Source organism: Anolis sagrei, chromosome X (assembly GCF_037176765.1).
Source record: "Anolis sagrei isolate rAnoSag1 chromosome X, rAnoSag1.mat, whole genome shotgun sequence".
Lineage (NCBI taxonomy): Eukaryota > Metazoa > Chordata > Lepidosauria > Squamata > Dactyloidae > Anolis > Anolis sagrei.
Window position 1 is genome coordinate 86,465,336 of NC_090034.1, and position 15,368 is coordinate 86,480,703.

A 15,368-nucleotide genomic window follows, 5' to 3' on the forward strand; every position below is an offset into this window, starting at 1 on the left:
TAGCCTGAAAAAACCTATAGCAACCCAGGGATTCCAGCCATGAAAGCCTTCAGCAATAAATTATATATATATCTGTGGAATGTCCAGCATGAAAGACAGAATTTTTAAAGGTGAATGTACATGCTGCAATTAATCACTTTGATTAGTATTGAATAGCTTTGCAGCTTCAAGGCTTGGCTGCTTCCTTCCCAGGGGAATTATTTGTTGGGAGATGATTAGCTGGCCCTAATCTGGCTACTAGTATTTTTAAAAAAACTCTGAAATCAGGACAGTAAAGAAAGAACAACACACAAAAATGGGAATTCAAGACAAGAAACCATCAGGGCCCGCTAATCACTTCCCAACAAAGGATTCCCCGGGAAGGAAGCTGCCAAGCCTTGGAGCTGCAAAGCTATTCAGTACTAATAAAGGTGTTCAATTGCAGCATTCACACTTGCATCAAACAGAAAAGAGTTCTTTCTCCCACCCTGGACATTATTTCACAGATATATAAACCCCACTTGCCTTGTTTCCAACAGACTACACAACCTCTGAGGATGTCTGCCATAGATGTGGGCCAAACGTCAGGAGAGAATGCTTCTGGAACATGGCCATACAGCCTGGAAAACTCACAGCAACACAGCGATTCCGGCCATGCAAGCCTTCGATAACACATGGGCTGTTGCTGCTGCTGGGGAGACTTGGACTTTGGGGCTGCTGAAGCCTCCCCCTCTCAAACACCTTGAATTGGGGGCCGGCCAGCTTCTCTGCAGAGGGAGAGGCTCTTCTTGGGGGGGGGATGCATGTTGGCACCTTGTTTTCCTTCTGGGGAAGGGGCAACTTCTGTCTCCCCCTAGCACACATTTGTTTGGGGAGGGGGGGGGTGTCGTGTCAGGATTGACTTGAGAAACTGCAAGTCACAGTGTGAGAGAATTGGCCATCTGCAAGAATGTTGTCCAAGGAATACCCGGATGTTTTGGTATTTTACCATCCTTGTGGGAGGTTTTTCTCATGCCCCCGCATGGGGAGCTGGAGCTGACAGAGGGAGCTCAACTTGCTCTCCCCGCTCTGCCCCTAGCTTCAAGCATCCAAGGCCAAGCGGTGGCTCTCTGCTCCCGTCTGGCGGCTCCTCGGTGCCAAGGAACGGGAGTCCCTGCGAGGAGGAGGTCTGATACAGTTTAATTAACCTCATTAAACGCTCCGATTGCAGCACCGATTGGCCCGCAGCCAGGCACAGGAGCAGCCAGCCAAGGCCTTGCCCTCCAGCCGGGAGTTTGTGTGTAGTTGGGGGGTCCTCCTGAGCCAAGCAACTCCTGCTACTCCCCTTCCTGGCCCTTTGGCTTGAAAGGGGCCCTGAACTTTTGCCCCGGCCCCTTACTCACTCACTCTCCTGGGGGGAGGGGGGCACCTGCAGGTAGCCGTGGTTCACCCTTGCCCTGTGAACCCGCAACAATCCCAAATACAAGACACACCAGGATCAATGTATTGTTGAAGGCTTTCATGGCCGGAATCATTAGGTTGTTGTGTGTTTTCCGGGCTGTATGGCCATGTTCCAGAAGCATTCTCTCCTCATGTTTTGCCTACATCTCTTGCAGGCATCCTCAAAAATGTGAAATCTGTCTGTGTGTCTTGGAACAGTTTCTCTCCATAGAGATGTTCAATGTATTGTCGAAGGCTTTCATGGACGGAATCACTGGGTTGTATGTTTTCCGGGGTATATGGCCATGTTCCAGAAGCAGTCTCTCCTGACATTTCACCTGCATCCAGGAGGATTTCTTTTTTTGTCCTGTCAGGAGTGACTTGAGAAACTGCAAGTCGTTTCTGATGCGAGAGAATTGCCTGTCTGCAAGGACGTTGCCCAGGGGTCGCCTGGATGTTTTGATGTTTTACCACCATTGTGTGAGGCTTCTCTCATGTACCCCCATGGAGAGCTGGAGCTGATATAGGGAGCTCATCCACGCTCTCTCCAGATTTGAACCTCCGACCTGTCGGTCTTCAGTCCTGCCGGCACAAGGGTTTAACCCACTGCGCCACCTATGAGGATGCCTGCCATAGATGTGGGCAAAACATCAGGAGAGAATGCTTCTGGAACATGGCCATACAGCCTGGAAAACTCACAACAACCTACAGCAGGATCTGGCTCTCTTTTATTGCCCCCCCCCCCAACACACACACACACTATTGTACCCCTCGTCTTCTGGACCCCTGCTGTCCCTCAATGGGGAAACCTTGGGGGAGATGGCAGCAATGCCAGGAGGGATTGGATCCCTGAGGTGCCCCTCCCTCGGTTGTCCAGCAACTGAACTGGGATGGAAGTAGCAACGTGTTTCCTTGGCCTCCTCCTCCATCCCAAAGGTCTCGCTCTCTCTCTCTATGTTGAGGACTGTAAACAAGGCCTGGATTCTTCCCTTCCTTCCCTTCCAGAGGGCTCACAGGGACGCACTTGTGTTGCCGCCCTCGTTGCCGGAGGAAGAGGGTCAATGGAGAAGGGCTTCTGGGCACATGCAGAGCGACCCCAAGCCCAGCTTTTTCCTTTCCCGGCCCTGCCGCCATCGCAGGTCATTCTGAAGGCCGCTATTCCAAAGGTCGCCCCGAGGAAGGCGCATGCTGCCCCCACCACACTCCAGGACGTCCCTCTTCCTCTCTCTTTGGGCCCCCAAGGGGACAAAGGCATCTGTGTCACTTTTCTGGGGGCGACTCCTCCAGGCAGGCGAGCAAGGGCAAAGCTAACAACACATGTCTAACTAGCTAGTGGCATCTCTCTTCCCCCCCCCCTTCCCACATCTATAATCTATCATAGGCCTGGGCAAACTTGGGCCCTCCCTCCAGGTGTTTTGGACTTCAACTCCCACCATTCCTAAGAGCCCCAGGCCCTTTACTTTTCCCCCTCAGCCACTTAAGCGAAAGGAAAGGTAAGTTGGCCCAAGTCTGATCTATCTATCATCTATCTATACTCTTGTCTATTTATCTATCTATTATCTCTCGTTCTAGTATCTATCCTCTATCTGAGTATCTATCTATTACACCATGTAGCACGATTTTTGTTCCTGGGTAATAAATGTCATTTCCCTAATTAGTTCTGTTACAAAAACTTGGAGAAAGTTTATTAAACTGCAAAGACTTTTGTTGTTGTTTTTTTCCAGGGCCTAAGTTGGCCCATGCCTGGTCTGTCTGTCTGTCTGTCTATCTGTCTGTCTGTCTGTCTGTCTGTCTGTCTGTCTGTCTGTCTGTCTATCCATCCATCCATCCATCCATTTATAATATTATCTATCTATACTATCATCTATCTATACTCTTGTCTATTTATCTATCTATTATCTCTCGTTCTAGTATCTATCCTCTATCTGAGTATCTCTCTATTACACCACGTAGCACGATTTTTGTTCCTGGGTAATAAATGTCATTTCCCTAATTAGTTCTGTCACAAAAACATGGAGAAAGTTTATTAAACTGCAAAGACTTTTGTTGTTGTTTTTTTTCCAGAGGCCTAAGTTGGCCCATGCCTGATCTATCTATCTATCTATCTATCTATCTATCTATCTATCTATCTATCCATCTATTATCTCTCATTCTAGTATCTATCCTCTATCTGAGTATCTATCTATGTATTACACTACGTAGCATGATATTTGTTCCTGGGTTATAAATGTCATTTTCCTAATTAGTTCTGTTACAAAAACATGGAGAAAGTTTATTAAACAGCAAAAACTTTTGTTGTTTTTCCCCGGGGCCTAAGTTGGTCCATGCCCTATCTATCTATCTATCTATCTATCTATCTATCTATCTATCTATCTATCATCTCTCATTCTAGTATCTATCCCCTATCTGAGTATCTAATCCATCTATTACACTATGTAGCATGATTCTTGTTCCTGGGTTACAAATATAATTTCCCTAATTCTGTCTTAAAAACATGGGGAAAGTTTATTAAACTGTAAATACTTTTTTCCCCCCGGTGTTCCGGGACATCCTTCTATAGTGCATTTTCCTCTAGTTTTCTCTCAACCAATTCAACGTGGTTTGTGGCAGCCACCAAAACAAAGTTTCTGGAGTAGAACAACTACTTGCAAAGTCAGGACGGCACAACGAAACAGGAAATAACATTTTCAAACCAGGAACAGACAATATTTCAAATTTTGTTACATACAGTTATGTCTCTCTCTCTATCTATCTATCTATCTATCTATCCTCTCTCATTCTTCTCTACCTACTTCTATTCACCTATCACAGGTATGGGCCAACTTGGGCCCTTTGGGTGTTTTGGACTTCAACTCCCACCATTCCTAACAGCCTCAGGCCCCTTTCTTTTCCCCCTCAGCCGCTTAAGCGGCTGAGGGGGAAAAGGAAAGGGCCTGAGGCTGTTAGGAATGGTGGGAGTTGAAGTTCAAAACACCCAAAGGGCCCAAGTTTGCCTATGCCTGGCCTAAAGTCTAAGGCAATTGCTTGTCTCCCCCGGGCCATATCTGAGCACATTCTTGGATTTCAAATAGGATCTTACCGCCTAGCATTACAATTTGGCATCTGAGACTGGCCTCAGGGGGCTCTTCTTGGCCTCTGTGCCCTTTGACCTGCAGGAACCGAAGGGCAGGAATTGGGAACCCATCCAAGCCTCCACCCCTCCTGTTGTTGTCGTTGCTTGTTGTCACCTCCAGTTGAAACATTACACTGCTATGCATGTATGACTTGTGACTGACTCCAGCTTTCCGCCTCAGTTCCGCTCAAGATCCTTGTTGCTGCTGTGAGCCTCCCAGCCGTTTCTGAGCTTCAGAGGCATGGATTTTCTTACCTTCCTCTGAGGCTGAGAGGGTGTGACCTGTCCCCAGGGCATCCCGAGGGTCTTCCTTGGGAAAGCCACACTCTCTCGGCCTCGGAAGGAGGCAGGCACATGCACAGCCCATCAAGAGAAGCCAGGGTGGGCGGGGGTCTGGGTCAGGGATGCTTTAAAGGTGAAAAGCAGCAGCAACAACAACGAAGACAGGAATAAGGAACGCTACAGCACGTTTTGGAGGAAACGTCCCACATGAGAGAGTAGTAGTTGGGGTGAAAAAAGAAGGCATTTGTTGAATTCACAGTGCAGCAAGAAGGTCAGGTTGTGCTGCGGTTGGAGAAACCAATCCATCTCACTTCTAAAACTAAAGCATTCAAGAGTGAGGGGAGTGTTACATTTTGGAGAAGAGCCTCCTTACTTCCCTTCCTCCTTTCTTCCTTCTCATTTCTTCCTTCCCTCTGTCTTTCCCTCCTTCTTTCCTTCCTTCTCTCGTTCCCTTCCTTCACTCCTTTCTTTCTTTCCTTCTGTCTCTCATTCCTTCCTTTTATCCTTTTCTTTCCTTCCTTCCTTTCCTCCTTCCTTCTCGCATTCCTTCCTTCCTACCTTCTTTCCTTCTTAGTCCTTCCTTCCCTCCATCTTTCCTTCCCTCATTCCTTCCTACTTTCTTTCCTTCCCTCACTCTTTCCTTCCTTCTCTCGTTCCTTCTTCCTTTCCTTCCTTCCCTCCTTTGTTCCTTTTTATTTTCTTCCTTCTTTCTTTCCTTCTATCATTCCTTCATCCTCTTCCCTCTCATTCCTTCCTTCCTCCGTCTTTCCTTCCTTCTCTCATTTCCTCCTTCTTTCCTTCTTTCCCTCCTTCTTTCCTTCTTCCTTTCCTTCCTTCTCTTCTTCGTTCCTTCTTTCTTTCCACCCTTCTCTCATTCCATCCTTCCCTCCGTCTTTCCTTCCTTCTCTCATTCATTCTTCCTTTTCTTCTTTCTTTCCTTCTCATTCCTTCTTTCCTTCCTTCCTTCCTTCCCTCTTTCTTCTTTCATTCCTTTTTCCTTTCCTTCCTTCCCTCCTTCTTTCCTTCCTTCTCATTCCTTTTCTTTCTTTCCTTCCTTCCCACCTTCTTTCTTTCTTTTCTTCCCTCCTTTCTTTCCTTACCTCATTCTTCTTTCTCTTCTTCCTTCCTTCCTTCCCTCTTTTCCTACCTCTGTCCCATCCTTTCGAGGGAAGCGCGCAAAAGCCTCAGGGCTCACGCTGGGGCTCCGTGGCCTCCCTCATTCTCGGGGCTCCTTTTGCTTGGTACTTTGGGAGAGGAGGAGGAAGAAAGGAACGAAGAAAGGAAGGAACGAAAGAAAGAAGAAGGAAGGAATGAAGGAAAGAATGAAGAAAGGAAGGAATGAAAGAAGAAAGGAAGGAATGAAGAAAGGAAAGAATGAAGAGAGGAAGGAACAAAAGAAGGAAGAAAGGAACGAAGAAAGGAAGGAACAAAAGAAAGAAAAAAGGAAGGAACGAAAGAAGAAAGGAATGAAGAAAGGAAGGATGAAAGAAGAAAAGAAGGAATGAAGAAAGGAAAGAAGGAAGGAATGAAGGAAAGAATGAAGAAAGGAACGAAAGGAAGGAGTGAAGGAAAGAATGAAGAAAGGAACGAAAGGAAGGAGTGAAGGAAGGAATGAAGGAGTGAAGGAAAGAGTGAAGAAAGGAAGGAATGAAAGAAGGAATGAAGAAATGAAGGAATGTAAGAAAGAAGGAAGGAAAGAACGAAGGAGCAAAGGAAAGAATGAAGAAAGGAAGGAACGAAAGAAGAAAGAAAGGAATGAAGAAAGGAAGGACGAAAGAAGAAAAGAAGGAATGAAGAAAGAAAAGAAGGAAGGAAGGAAAGAAAGAAAGAATGAAGAAAGGAACGAAAAAAAGTAGGAAGGAAGGAAGGAGTGAAGGAAGGAATGAAGGAGCGAAGGAAAGAATGAAGAAAAGAAGGAAGGAAGGACTGAAGTAAGGAAGGAAGGCTGGAAGATTGCGGGGGCTCTTTTGGAGGGTTGGTGGGGGCGAAGAAAAGACGCCAGGCGAGTGAGTGAGCAAGGAAGCGAGCCATCTCCGTCTGGATAATAAATGTTTCTTTTTATGCGAGTAATAAAATAGTGGCTGTCACATAAATAGAGGGCGGGGGGAGAGGGGGGGGGGGCGTGGGTCCATCCGGGGGGGGGGTCTTTGGCTGGAGGCGGGAAGGTCCGGGCCCCGGAGGGAGGGAGGGAGGGAAGGAGAGAGAGGCTCTGTCTCGGGTCCTTTCCCGAATAAATAGTATGCTCGAGGGTGGGGTCTCTCACTGCCCGGGGGGGCCTTGGAGCGCGTGGAGGGCGGGGCGGAGGGCGTGCGGGGGCGGCGAGGGGGTCCCGGGCCCCGCGCTTGGCTGCTGCTGCTGCTGCTGCTGCGAGGGGTTGAGGCCATAGTCGTCCATGGGGAGCGGGGCGGGCGGCGCCGGGGTCATGCGCTTCTCCTTCTGCCTCCGGTTGCAGAACCAGACGCGGACGACCTCCTTCTCGAGCTGGAGGGCTTCGGCGAGGGCGCCGATCTCGTGGGCGGAGGGCTTGGGGCAGCGGAGGAAGTGTCCCTCCAGCGCGCCCTTGACGCCGACCTCGATGGAGGTGCGCTTCTTGCGCTTCCGTCCCTGCGCGCCCGCCCCGCCGAGCCTCTCTCCGCCGCCTCCCGAGGGGCTCCCGCTCCCGGCCGCGTCGCTCTCCTCCAGCCACTTGCCCAGCAGCGGCTTCAGCTTGCACATGTTCTTGAAGCTGAGCTGGAGGGCCTCGAAGCGGCAGATGGTGGTCTGCGAGAAGACGTTGCCGTAGAGCGTGCCCAGGGCCAGGCCCACGTCGGCCTGCGTGAAGCCCAGCTTGATGCGCCGCTGCTTGAACTGCTTGGCGAAGGCTTCCAAGTCGTCGGAGCTGGGCGCGGACTCTTCCTCCTCCTCCAAAGCCGGCGCTTGCTGCAGGGGGTGGTGGTGCTGCTGCTGCGGCGGCTGGGGATGATGGTGGTGGTTGTGCTGGTGGTGCTGATGGTGCTGGGGGTGGTGCGGGTGGTGGTGGTGCGGCTGGAGACTCTCCAAAAGCTCGGCTTCGTGCCCGTGCGGAGGGAGCTGCAGCATGCCATTCAGCGCGCCCGGGAAGGCTGCCGCTTGCGAGTAGAGCAACCCCGAGTGTTGGTGTTGTTGTTGTGGGTGCTGCTGAGGCGAAGGGCAACCTCCCAAAGAGGGGTGATGGTGGTGGGGGTGGTGGTGGTGGTGGTGCCCCACCGAAGCCCCCGATCCAGGGCTGCTGCTCTGCCCCCAGGCGCCGCCCCCGAGCCCCCGCGAAGGGAAGCCCCCCAACTCCGCGCGGGGAGGGGGCACCCCTTTGGCGGCCTCCAGCAAGGCGCCCCCTCCTCCTCCTCCTCCCGCGCCTGCGCCGTGGCCCCAATCCGCCGCTCCGGGCGCCGGGCCCCACTGATTCGGCGGCAAGGCTCCCAACGGGGGTCCCGGAGCGGCGGCCAGGCCTTGGAGGAACTCGTGGTGCATCATCTTCTGCACCTCGCGGAAGGCCGCCGCGCCCGGGGGGAGCCGCTCCGAAGGCGGATCCGGACCCAGCAGCATGGGGCTCCCGCGCGGGAGGAAAGACGCCGCCGTCGTCGAAGCCATCGCCCGGGAAAGAAGCGAGAAACTGACTCCGAGGAAACTCGTCCCGCTCCTGCTCCTTTCGCGCTCTGCGTGTCTCTGGGGCCCTGGCTGGGCGCGCTTTAGAGAGAGACGGGGAGGGAGAGAGACGCCTCGCCTCGCCCCCCACCACACCCCCCGCGCGGCCACTCCCACTGGAGGAGGAGGAGGAGGAGGAGGAGGAGGAGGCGGGGGGGGAGGGAGGGAGGGAGGAAGGAAGGGGGAGGCCCCGTCGGTCACGCGCGGCGCGGCGGAGACGGAGCCCCGGACCGGGCGGGCAGCCGCGCTCTTCGCCTGCTCGAGGGGAGCCCCGTCGTCGCGGAGCAGGGACACCCAGGGAAGAAGGAGCGGCGCCGAAGGTCTCTCTCGGACCCCTCCTCTCCTCAGGTGAGCTTCCCTTCGCCTCCCACGAGAATCGCTCCACGGGACCATGAAGGGAAGGGAAGATGGGACGGGAAGGGATGAAGGGAAACTGAGATGAGAAGGGGAGAGAAGAGAAGGAAAGAGAAGATGGGAAGGGAAAGGAAGATGGGAAGAGATGATGAAGGGAAAGGAAGATGAGATGGGAAGGGAAGAGAAGAGAAGAAAAGAGAAGAGAAGAAAAGAGAAGATGGGAAGGGAAAGGAAAGAAGAAGGGAAGAGAGGGAAGGGAAGATGGGAAGGGAGAGAAGATGGGATGGGAAGGGAAGAGAAGGGAAGAGAAGATGGGAAGGAAAGGAAGATGGGAAGGGAAGAGATGATGAAGGGAAAGGAAGATGAGATGGGAAGAGAAGAGAAGAGAAGAGAAGATGGGAAGGGAAAGGAAGATGGGAAGGGAAGAGATGATGAAGGGAAAGGAAGATGGGATGGGAAGGGAAGAGAAGGGAAGAGAAGATGGGAAGGGAAGGGAAGGGAAAGGGAGAGAAGATGGGATAGGAAGGGAAGAGAAGGAAAGAGAAGATGGGAAGGGAAGAGAAAGGAAGAGAAGATGGGATGGGAAGGGAAGAGAAGGAAAGAGAAGATGGGAAGGGAAGGGAAGGAAAGGGAGAGAAGATGGGATGGGAAGGGAAGAGTAGAGAAGGGAAGATGGGAAGGGAAGGGAAGGGAAAGGGAGAGAAGATGGGATGGGAAGGGAAGAGAAGGAAAGAGAAGATGGGAAGGGAAGGGAAAGGGAGAGAAGATGGGATGGGAAGGGAAAGGGAGAGAAGATGGGATAGGAAGGGAAGAGAATGAAAGAGAAGATGGGAAGGGAAGGGAAAGGGAGAGAAGACGGGATGGGAAGGGAAGAGTAGAGAAGGGAAGATGAAAAGGGAAGGGAAGGGAAAGGGAGAGAAGATGGGATGGGAAGGGAAGAGTAGAGAAGGGAAGATGGGAAGGGAAGGGAAGGGAAGGGAAAGGGAGAGAAGATGGGATAGGAAGGGAAGAGAAGGAAAGAGAAGATGGGAAGGGAAGGGAAAGGGAGAGAAGATGGGATGGGAAGGGAAGAGTAGAGAAGGGAAGATGGGAAGGGAAGGGAAGGGAAAGGGAGAGATGGGATAAGAAGGGAAGAGAATGAAAGAGAAGATGGGAAGGGAAGAGTAGAGAAGGGAAGATGGATGGGAAGGAAGATGGGATGGGAAGGGAAGAGAAGGAAAGAGAAGATGGGAAGGGAAGAGAAAGGAAGAGAAGATGGGATGGGAAGGGAAGTAGGGAAGAGAAGGAAAGAGAATATGGGAAGGGAAGGGAAAGGGAGAGAAGATGGGATGGGAAGGGAAGGGAAGGGAAAGGAAAGGGAGAGAAGATGGGATAGGAAGGGAAGAGAAGGAAAGAGAAGATGGGAAGGGAAGGGAAGGAGAGAAGATGGATGGAAGGGAAGAGTAGAGAAGGGAAGATGGGAAGGGAAGGGAAAGGGAGATAAGATGGGATAGGAAGGGAAGAGAATGAAAGAGAAGATGGGAAGGGAAGGGAAGGGAAGGGAAAGGGAGAGAAGACGGGATGGGAAGGGAAGATGGAAAGGGAAGGGAAGGGAAAGGGAGAGAAGATGGGATGGGAAGGGAAGAGTAGAGAAGGGAAGATGGGAAGGGAAGGGAAGGGAAGGAAAGGGAGAGAAGATGGGATAGGAAGGGAAGAGAGTGAAAGAGATGGGAAGGAAGGGAAAGGGAAAGAAGATGGGATGGGAAGGGAAGAGTAGAGAAGGGAAGATGGGAAGGGAAGGGAAGGGAAAGGGAGAGAAGATGGGATAGGAAGGGAAGAGAATGAAAGAGAAGATGGGAAGGGAAGGGAAAGGGAGAGAAGATGGGATGGGAAGGGAAGAGTAGAGAAGGGAAGATGGGAAGGGAAGGGAAGGAAAGGGAGAGAAGATGGGATGGGAAGGGAAGAGTAGAGAAGGGAAGATGGGAAGGGAAGGGAAGGGAAGGGAAGGAAGGGAAGGGAAGGGAAGGGAAGGGAAGGGAAGGGAAGAAGGAAAGGGAGAGAAGATGGGATGGAAGGGAAGAGTAGAGAAGGGAAGATGGAAGGAAGGGAAGGGAAGGAAGGGAAAGGGAGAGAAGATGGGATAGGAAGGGAGAGAAGGGAAGATGGGAAGGGAAGGGAAGGGAGAGAAGATGGGATAGGAAGGGAAAGAGAATGAAAGAGAAGATGGGAAGGGAAGGGAAGGGAAAGGGAGAGAAGATGGGATGGGAAGGGAAGGAAAGGGAAAGGGAAAGAAGATGGGATGGGAAGGAAAGGGAAGGGAAAGAGAAGATGGGAAGGGAAGGGAAGGGAAAGGGAGAGAAGATGGGATGGGAAGGGAAGAGTAGAGAAGGGAAGATGGAAGGGAAGGGAAAGGGAGAGAAGATGGGATGGGAAGGGAAGAGAAGGAAAGAGAAGATGGGAAGGAAGGGAAGGAAAGGCAAAGAAGATGGGATGGGAAGGGAAGAGTAGAGAAGGGAAGATGGGAAGGGAAGGGAAAGGGAGAGAAGATGGGATAGGAGGGAAGAGAATGAAAGAGAAGATGGGAAGGGAAGGGAAGGGAAAGGGAGAGAAGATGGGATGGGAAGGGAAGAGTAGAGAAGGGAAGATGGGAAGAGAAGGGAAGAGAAGGAAAGAGAAGAAGGGAAGGGAAGGGAAGGAAAGGCAAAGAAGATGGGATGGGAAGGGAAGAGTAGAGAAGGGAAGATGGGATGGGAAGGGAAGGGAAAGGGAGAGAAGATGGGATGGGAAGGGAAGAGTAGAGAAGGGAAGATGGGAAGGGAAGGAAGATGGGAAGGGAAGGAAGGGAAGGGAGAGAAGATGGGATAGGAGGGAAGAGAATGAAAGAGAAGATGGGAAGGGAAGGAAAGGGAGAGAAGATGGGATGGGAAGGAAGAGTAGAGAAGGAAGATGGAAAGGGAAGGAAGAAAAGGAAAGAGAAGATGGGAAGGGAAGGGAAGGGAAGGGAAGAGAAGGGAAACGGGAGAGAAGATGGGATGGGAAGGGAAGAGAATGAAAGAGAAGAAGGGAAGGGAAGGAAAGGGAAAGGGAAAGAAGATGGATGGGAAGGGAAGGGAAGGGAAAGGAGAAGATGGGATGGGAAGGGAAGAGTAGAGAAGGGAAGATGGGAAGGAAGGGAAAGGGAGAGAAGATGGATGGGAAGGGAAGGGAAGGGAAAGGGAGAGAAGATGGGATGGAAGGGAAGAGTAGAGAAGGGAAGATGGGAAGGAAGGGAAAGGGAGAGAAGATGGGATGGGAAGGGAAGAGAAGGAAGAGAAGATGGGAAGGAAGGGAAGGGAAAGCAAGAAGATGGGAAGGGAAGAGTAGAGAAGGAAGATGGAAGGGAAGGGAAAGGGAGAGAAGATGGGATGGGAAGGGAAAGAGAAGGAAAGAGAAGATGGGAAGGAAGGGAAAGGCAAAGAAGATGGGAAGGGAAGGGAAAGAGTAGAGAAGGGAAGATCGGAAGGGAAGGGAAAGAAGATGGGATGGGAAGGGAAGAAAAGGAAAGAGAAGATGGGAAGGGAAGGGAAGGGAAGGAAGGGAAGGAAAGGGAGAGAAGATGGGAAGGGAAGAGTAGAGAAGGAAGATTGGAAGGGAAGGGAAAGGAGAGAACATGGGATGGGAAGGGAAGAAAAGGAAAGAGAAGATGGGAAGGGAAGGGAAAGGGAGAGAACATGGGATGGGAAGGGAAGAGTAGAGAAGGGAAGATTGGAAGGGAAGGGAAGGGAAGGGAAGGGAAAGGGAGAGAAGATGGGATGGGAAGGGAAGAGAATGAAAGAGAAGATGGGAAGGGAAGGGAAAGGGAGAGAAGATGGGATGGGAAGGGAAGAGAAGGAAAGAGAAGATGGGAAGGGAAGAGAAAGGAAGAGAAAATGGATGGGAAGGGAAGAGAAGGAAAGAGAAGATGGGAAGGGAAGAGAAAGGAAGAGAAGATGGGATGGGAAGGGAAGAGAAGGGAAGAAGATGGAAGGGAAGGGAAAGGGAGAAGATGGGATGGGAAGGGAAGAGAAGGGAAGAGAGAAGATGGGAAGGGAAGGGAAAGGGAGAGAAGATGGGATGGGAAGGGAAGAGAAGGAAAGAGAAGATGGGAAGGGAGGGAACGGGAGAGAAGATGGTATGGGAAGGAAGAGTATAGAAGGGAAGATGGGAAGGGAAAGGGAGAGAAGAGAGGATGGGAAGGGAAGAGAAGGAAAAGAGAAGATGGGAAGGGAAGGGAAGGGAAAGGGAGAGAAGATGGGATGGGAAGGAAGAGTAGAGAAAGGGAAGATGGATGGGAAGGGAAGGGAAGAGAAGGAAAGAGAAGATGGGAAGGAAGGAAGGGAAGGGAAGGGAAGGGAAGGGAAAGGGAGAGAAGATGGGATGGGAAGGGAAGAGAATGAAAGAGAAGATGGGAAGGGAAGAGTAGAGAAGGGAAGATGGATGGGAAGGAAGATGGGCTGGGAAGGGAAGAGAAGGAAAGAGAAGATGGGAAGGGAAGGAAAGAGAAGACGGGAAGGGAAGAGAAAGGAAAAGAGATGGGATGGAAGGGAAGAGAAGATGGGAAGGGAAGGGAAAGGAGAGAAGATGGGATGGGAAGGGAAGGGAAGAGAAGGAAGAGAAGATGGGATGGGAAGGGAAAGGGAGAGAAGATGGGATGGGAAGGGAAGGGAAGGGAAAGGAGAGAAGATGGGATGGGAAGGAAGAGAAGGAAAGAGAAGATGGGAAGGGAAAGGAAAGGGAGAGAAGATGGGATGGGAAGGGAAGAGTAGAGAAGGGAAGATGGGAAGGGAAGGGAAAGGGAGAGAAGATGGGATGGGAAGGGAAGAGAAGATGGAAGGGAAGGGAAGAGTAAGAGAAGGGAAGATGGATGGGAAGGAAGATGGGATGGGAAAGAGAGAAGGAAAGAGAAGATGGGAAGGGAAGGGAAGAGTAGAGAAGATGGCTGGAAGGAAGATGGGATGGGAAGGGAAGAGAATGAAAGAGAAGATGGGAAGGGAAGGGAAAGGGAGAGAAGATGGGATGGGAAGGGAAGAGAAGGAAAGAGAAGATGGGAAGGGAAGAGAAAGGAAGAGAAAAATGGGATGGGAAGGGAAAGAGAAGGAAAGAGAAGATGGGAAGGGAAGAGAAAGGAAGAGAAGATGGGATGGGAAGGAAGAGAAGGAAAGAGAAGATGGGAAGGGAAGGGAAAGGGAGAGAAGATGGGATGGGAAGGGAAGAGAAGGGAAGAGAAGATGGGAAGGGAAGGGAAAGGGAGAGAAGATGGGATGGGAAGGGAAGAGAAGGAAAGAAGATGGGAAGGGAAGGGAACGGGAGAGAAGATGGTAAGGGAAGGGAAGAGTATAGAAGGGAAGATGGGAAGGGAAGGGAGAGAAGATGGGATGGAAGGGAAGAGTAGAGAAGGGAAGATGGATGGAAGGGAAGGGAAGAGAAGGAAAGAGAAGATGGGAAGGGAAGGGAAGGGAAGGGAAGGGAAGGGAAGGGAAGGGAAGGGAAGGGAAGGGAAGGAAGGGAAGGGAAAGGGAGAGAAGATGGGAAGGGAAGAGTAGAGAAGGGAAGATGGATGGGAAGGAAGATGGGATGGGAAGGGAAAGAGAAGGAAAGAGAAGATGGGAAGGGAAGGAAGAGAAGACGGGAAGGGAAGAGAAAGGAAAAGAAGATGGGATGGGAAGGGAAGAGAAGATGGGAAGGGAAGGGAAAGGGAGAGAAGATGGGATGGGAAGGGAAGGAAGAGAAGGAAAGAGAAGATGGGATGGGAAGGGAAAGGGAGAGAAGATGGGAAGGGAAGGGAAGGGAAAGGGAGAGAAGATGGGATGGGAAGGGAAGAGAAGGAAAGAGAAGATGGGAAGGGAAAGGAAAGGGAAGAGAAGATGGGATGGGAAGGGAAGAGTAGAGAAGGGAAGATGGGAAGGGAAGGGAAAGGGACGAGAAGATGGGATGGGAAGGGAAGAGAAGGAAAGAGAAGATGGAAGGGAAGGGAAGAGTAGAGAAGGGACCGATGGATGGGAAGGAAGATGGGATGGGAAAGGAAGAGAAGGAAAGAGAAGATGGGAAGGGAAGGGAAGAGTAGAGAAGATGGATGGGAAGGAAGATGGGATGGAAGGAAGAGAATGAAAGAGAAGATGGGAAGGGAAGGGAAAGGGAGAGAAGATGGGATGGGAAGGGAAGAGAAGGAAAGAGAAGATGGGAAGGAAGAGAAAAGGAAGAGAAAATGGGATGGGAAGGGAAGAGAAGGAAAGAGAAGATGGGAAGGGAAGAGAAAGGAAGAGAAGATGGATGGGAAGGGAAGAGAAGAAAGAGAAGATGGGAGGGAAGGGAAAGGGAGAGAAGATGGGATGGGAAGGGAAGAGAAGGGAAGAGAAGATGGGAAGGGAAGGGAAAGGGAGAGAAGATGGGATGGGAAGGGAAGAGAAGGAAAGAAGATGGGAAGGAAGGGAACGGGAGAGAAGATGGTATGGGAAGGGAAGAGTATAGAAGGGAAGATGGGAAGGGAAGGGAGAGAAGAGAGGATGGGAAGGGAAGAGAAGGAAAGAGAAGATGGGAAGGGAAGGGAAGGGAAAGGGAGAGAAGA

At 51.2% G+C, this 15,368-nt stretch overlaps 1 protein-coding gene across 1 annotated transcript; it reads right to left on the bottom strand.

Moving 5' to 3' along the window:
* Positions 1–6,951: 6,951 nt before the first annotated feature.
* POU3F1 (POU class 3 homeobox 1) lies at positions 6,952–8,526 on the bottom strand. The gene has a single exon (XM_060783998.2). It carries the CDS (start codon positions 8,396–8,398, stop codon positions 7,052–7,054), a length of 1,347 nt encoding a protein of 448 aa, XP_060639981.2. The 5' UTR covers positions 8,399–8,526; the 3' UTR covers positions 6,952–7,051.
* Positions 8,527–15,368: the final 6,842 nt, after the last annotated feature.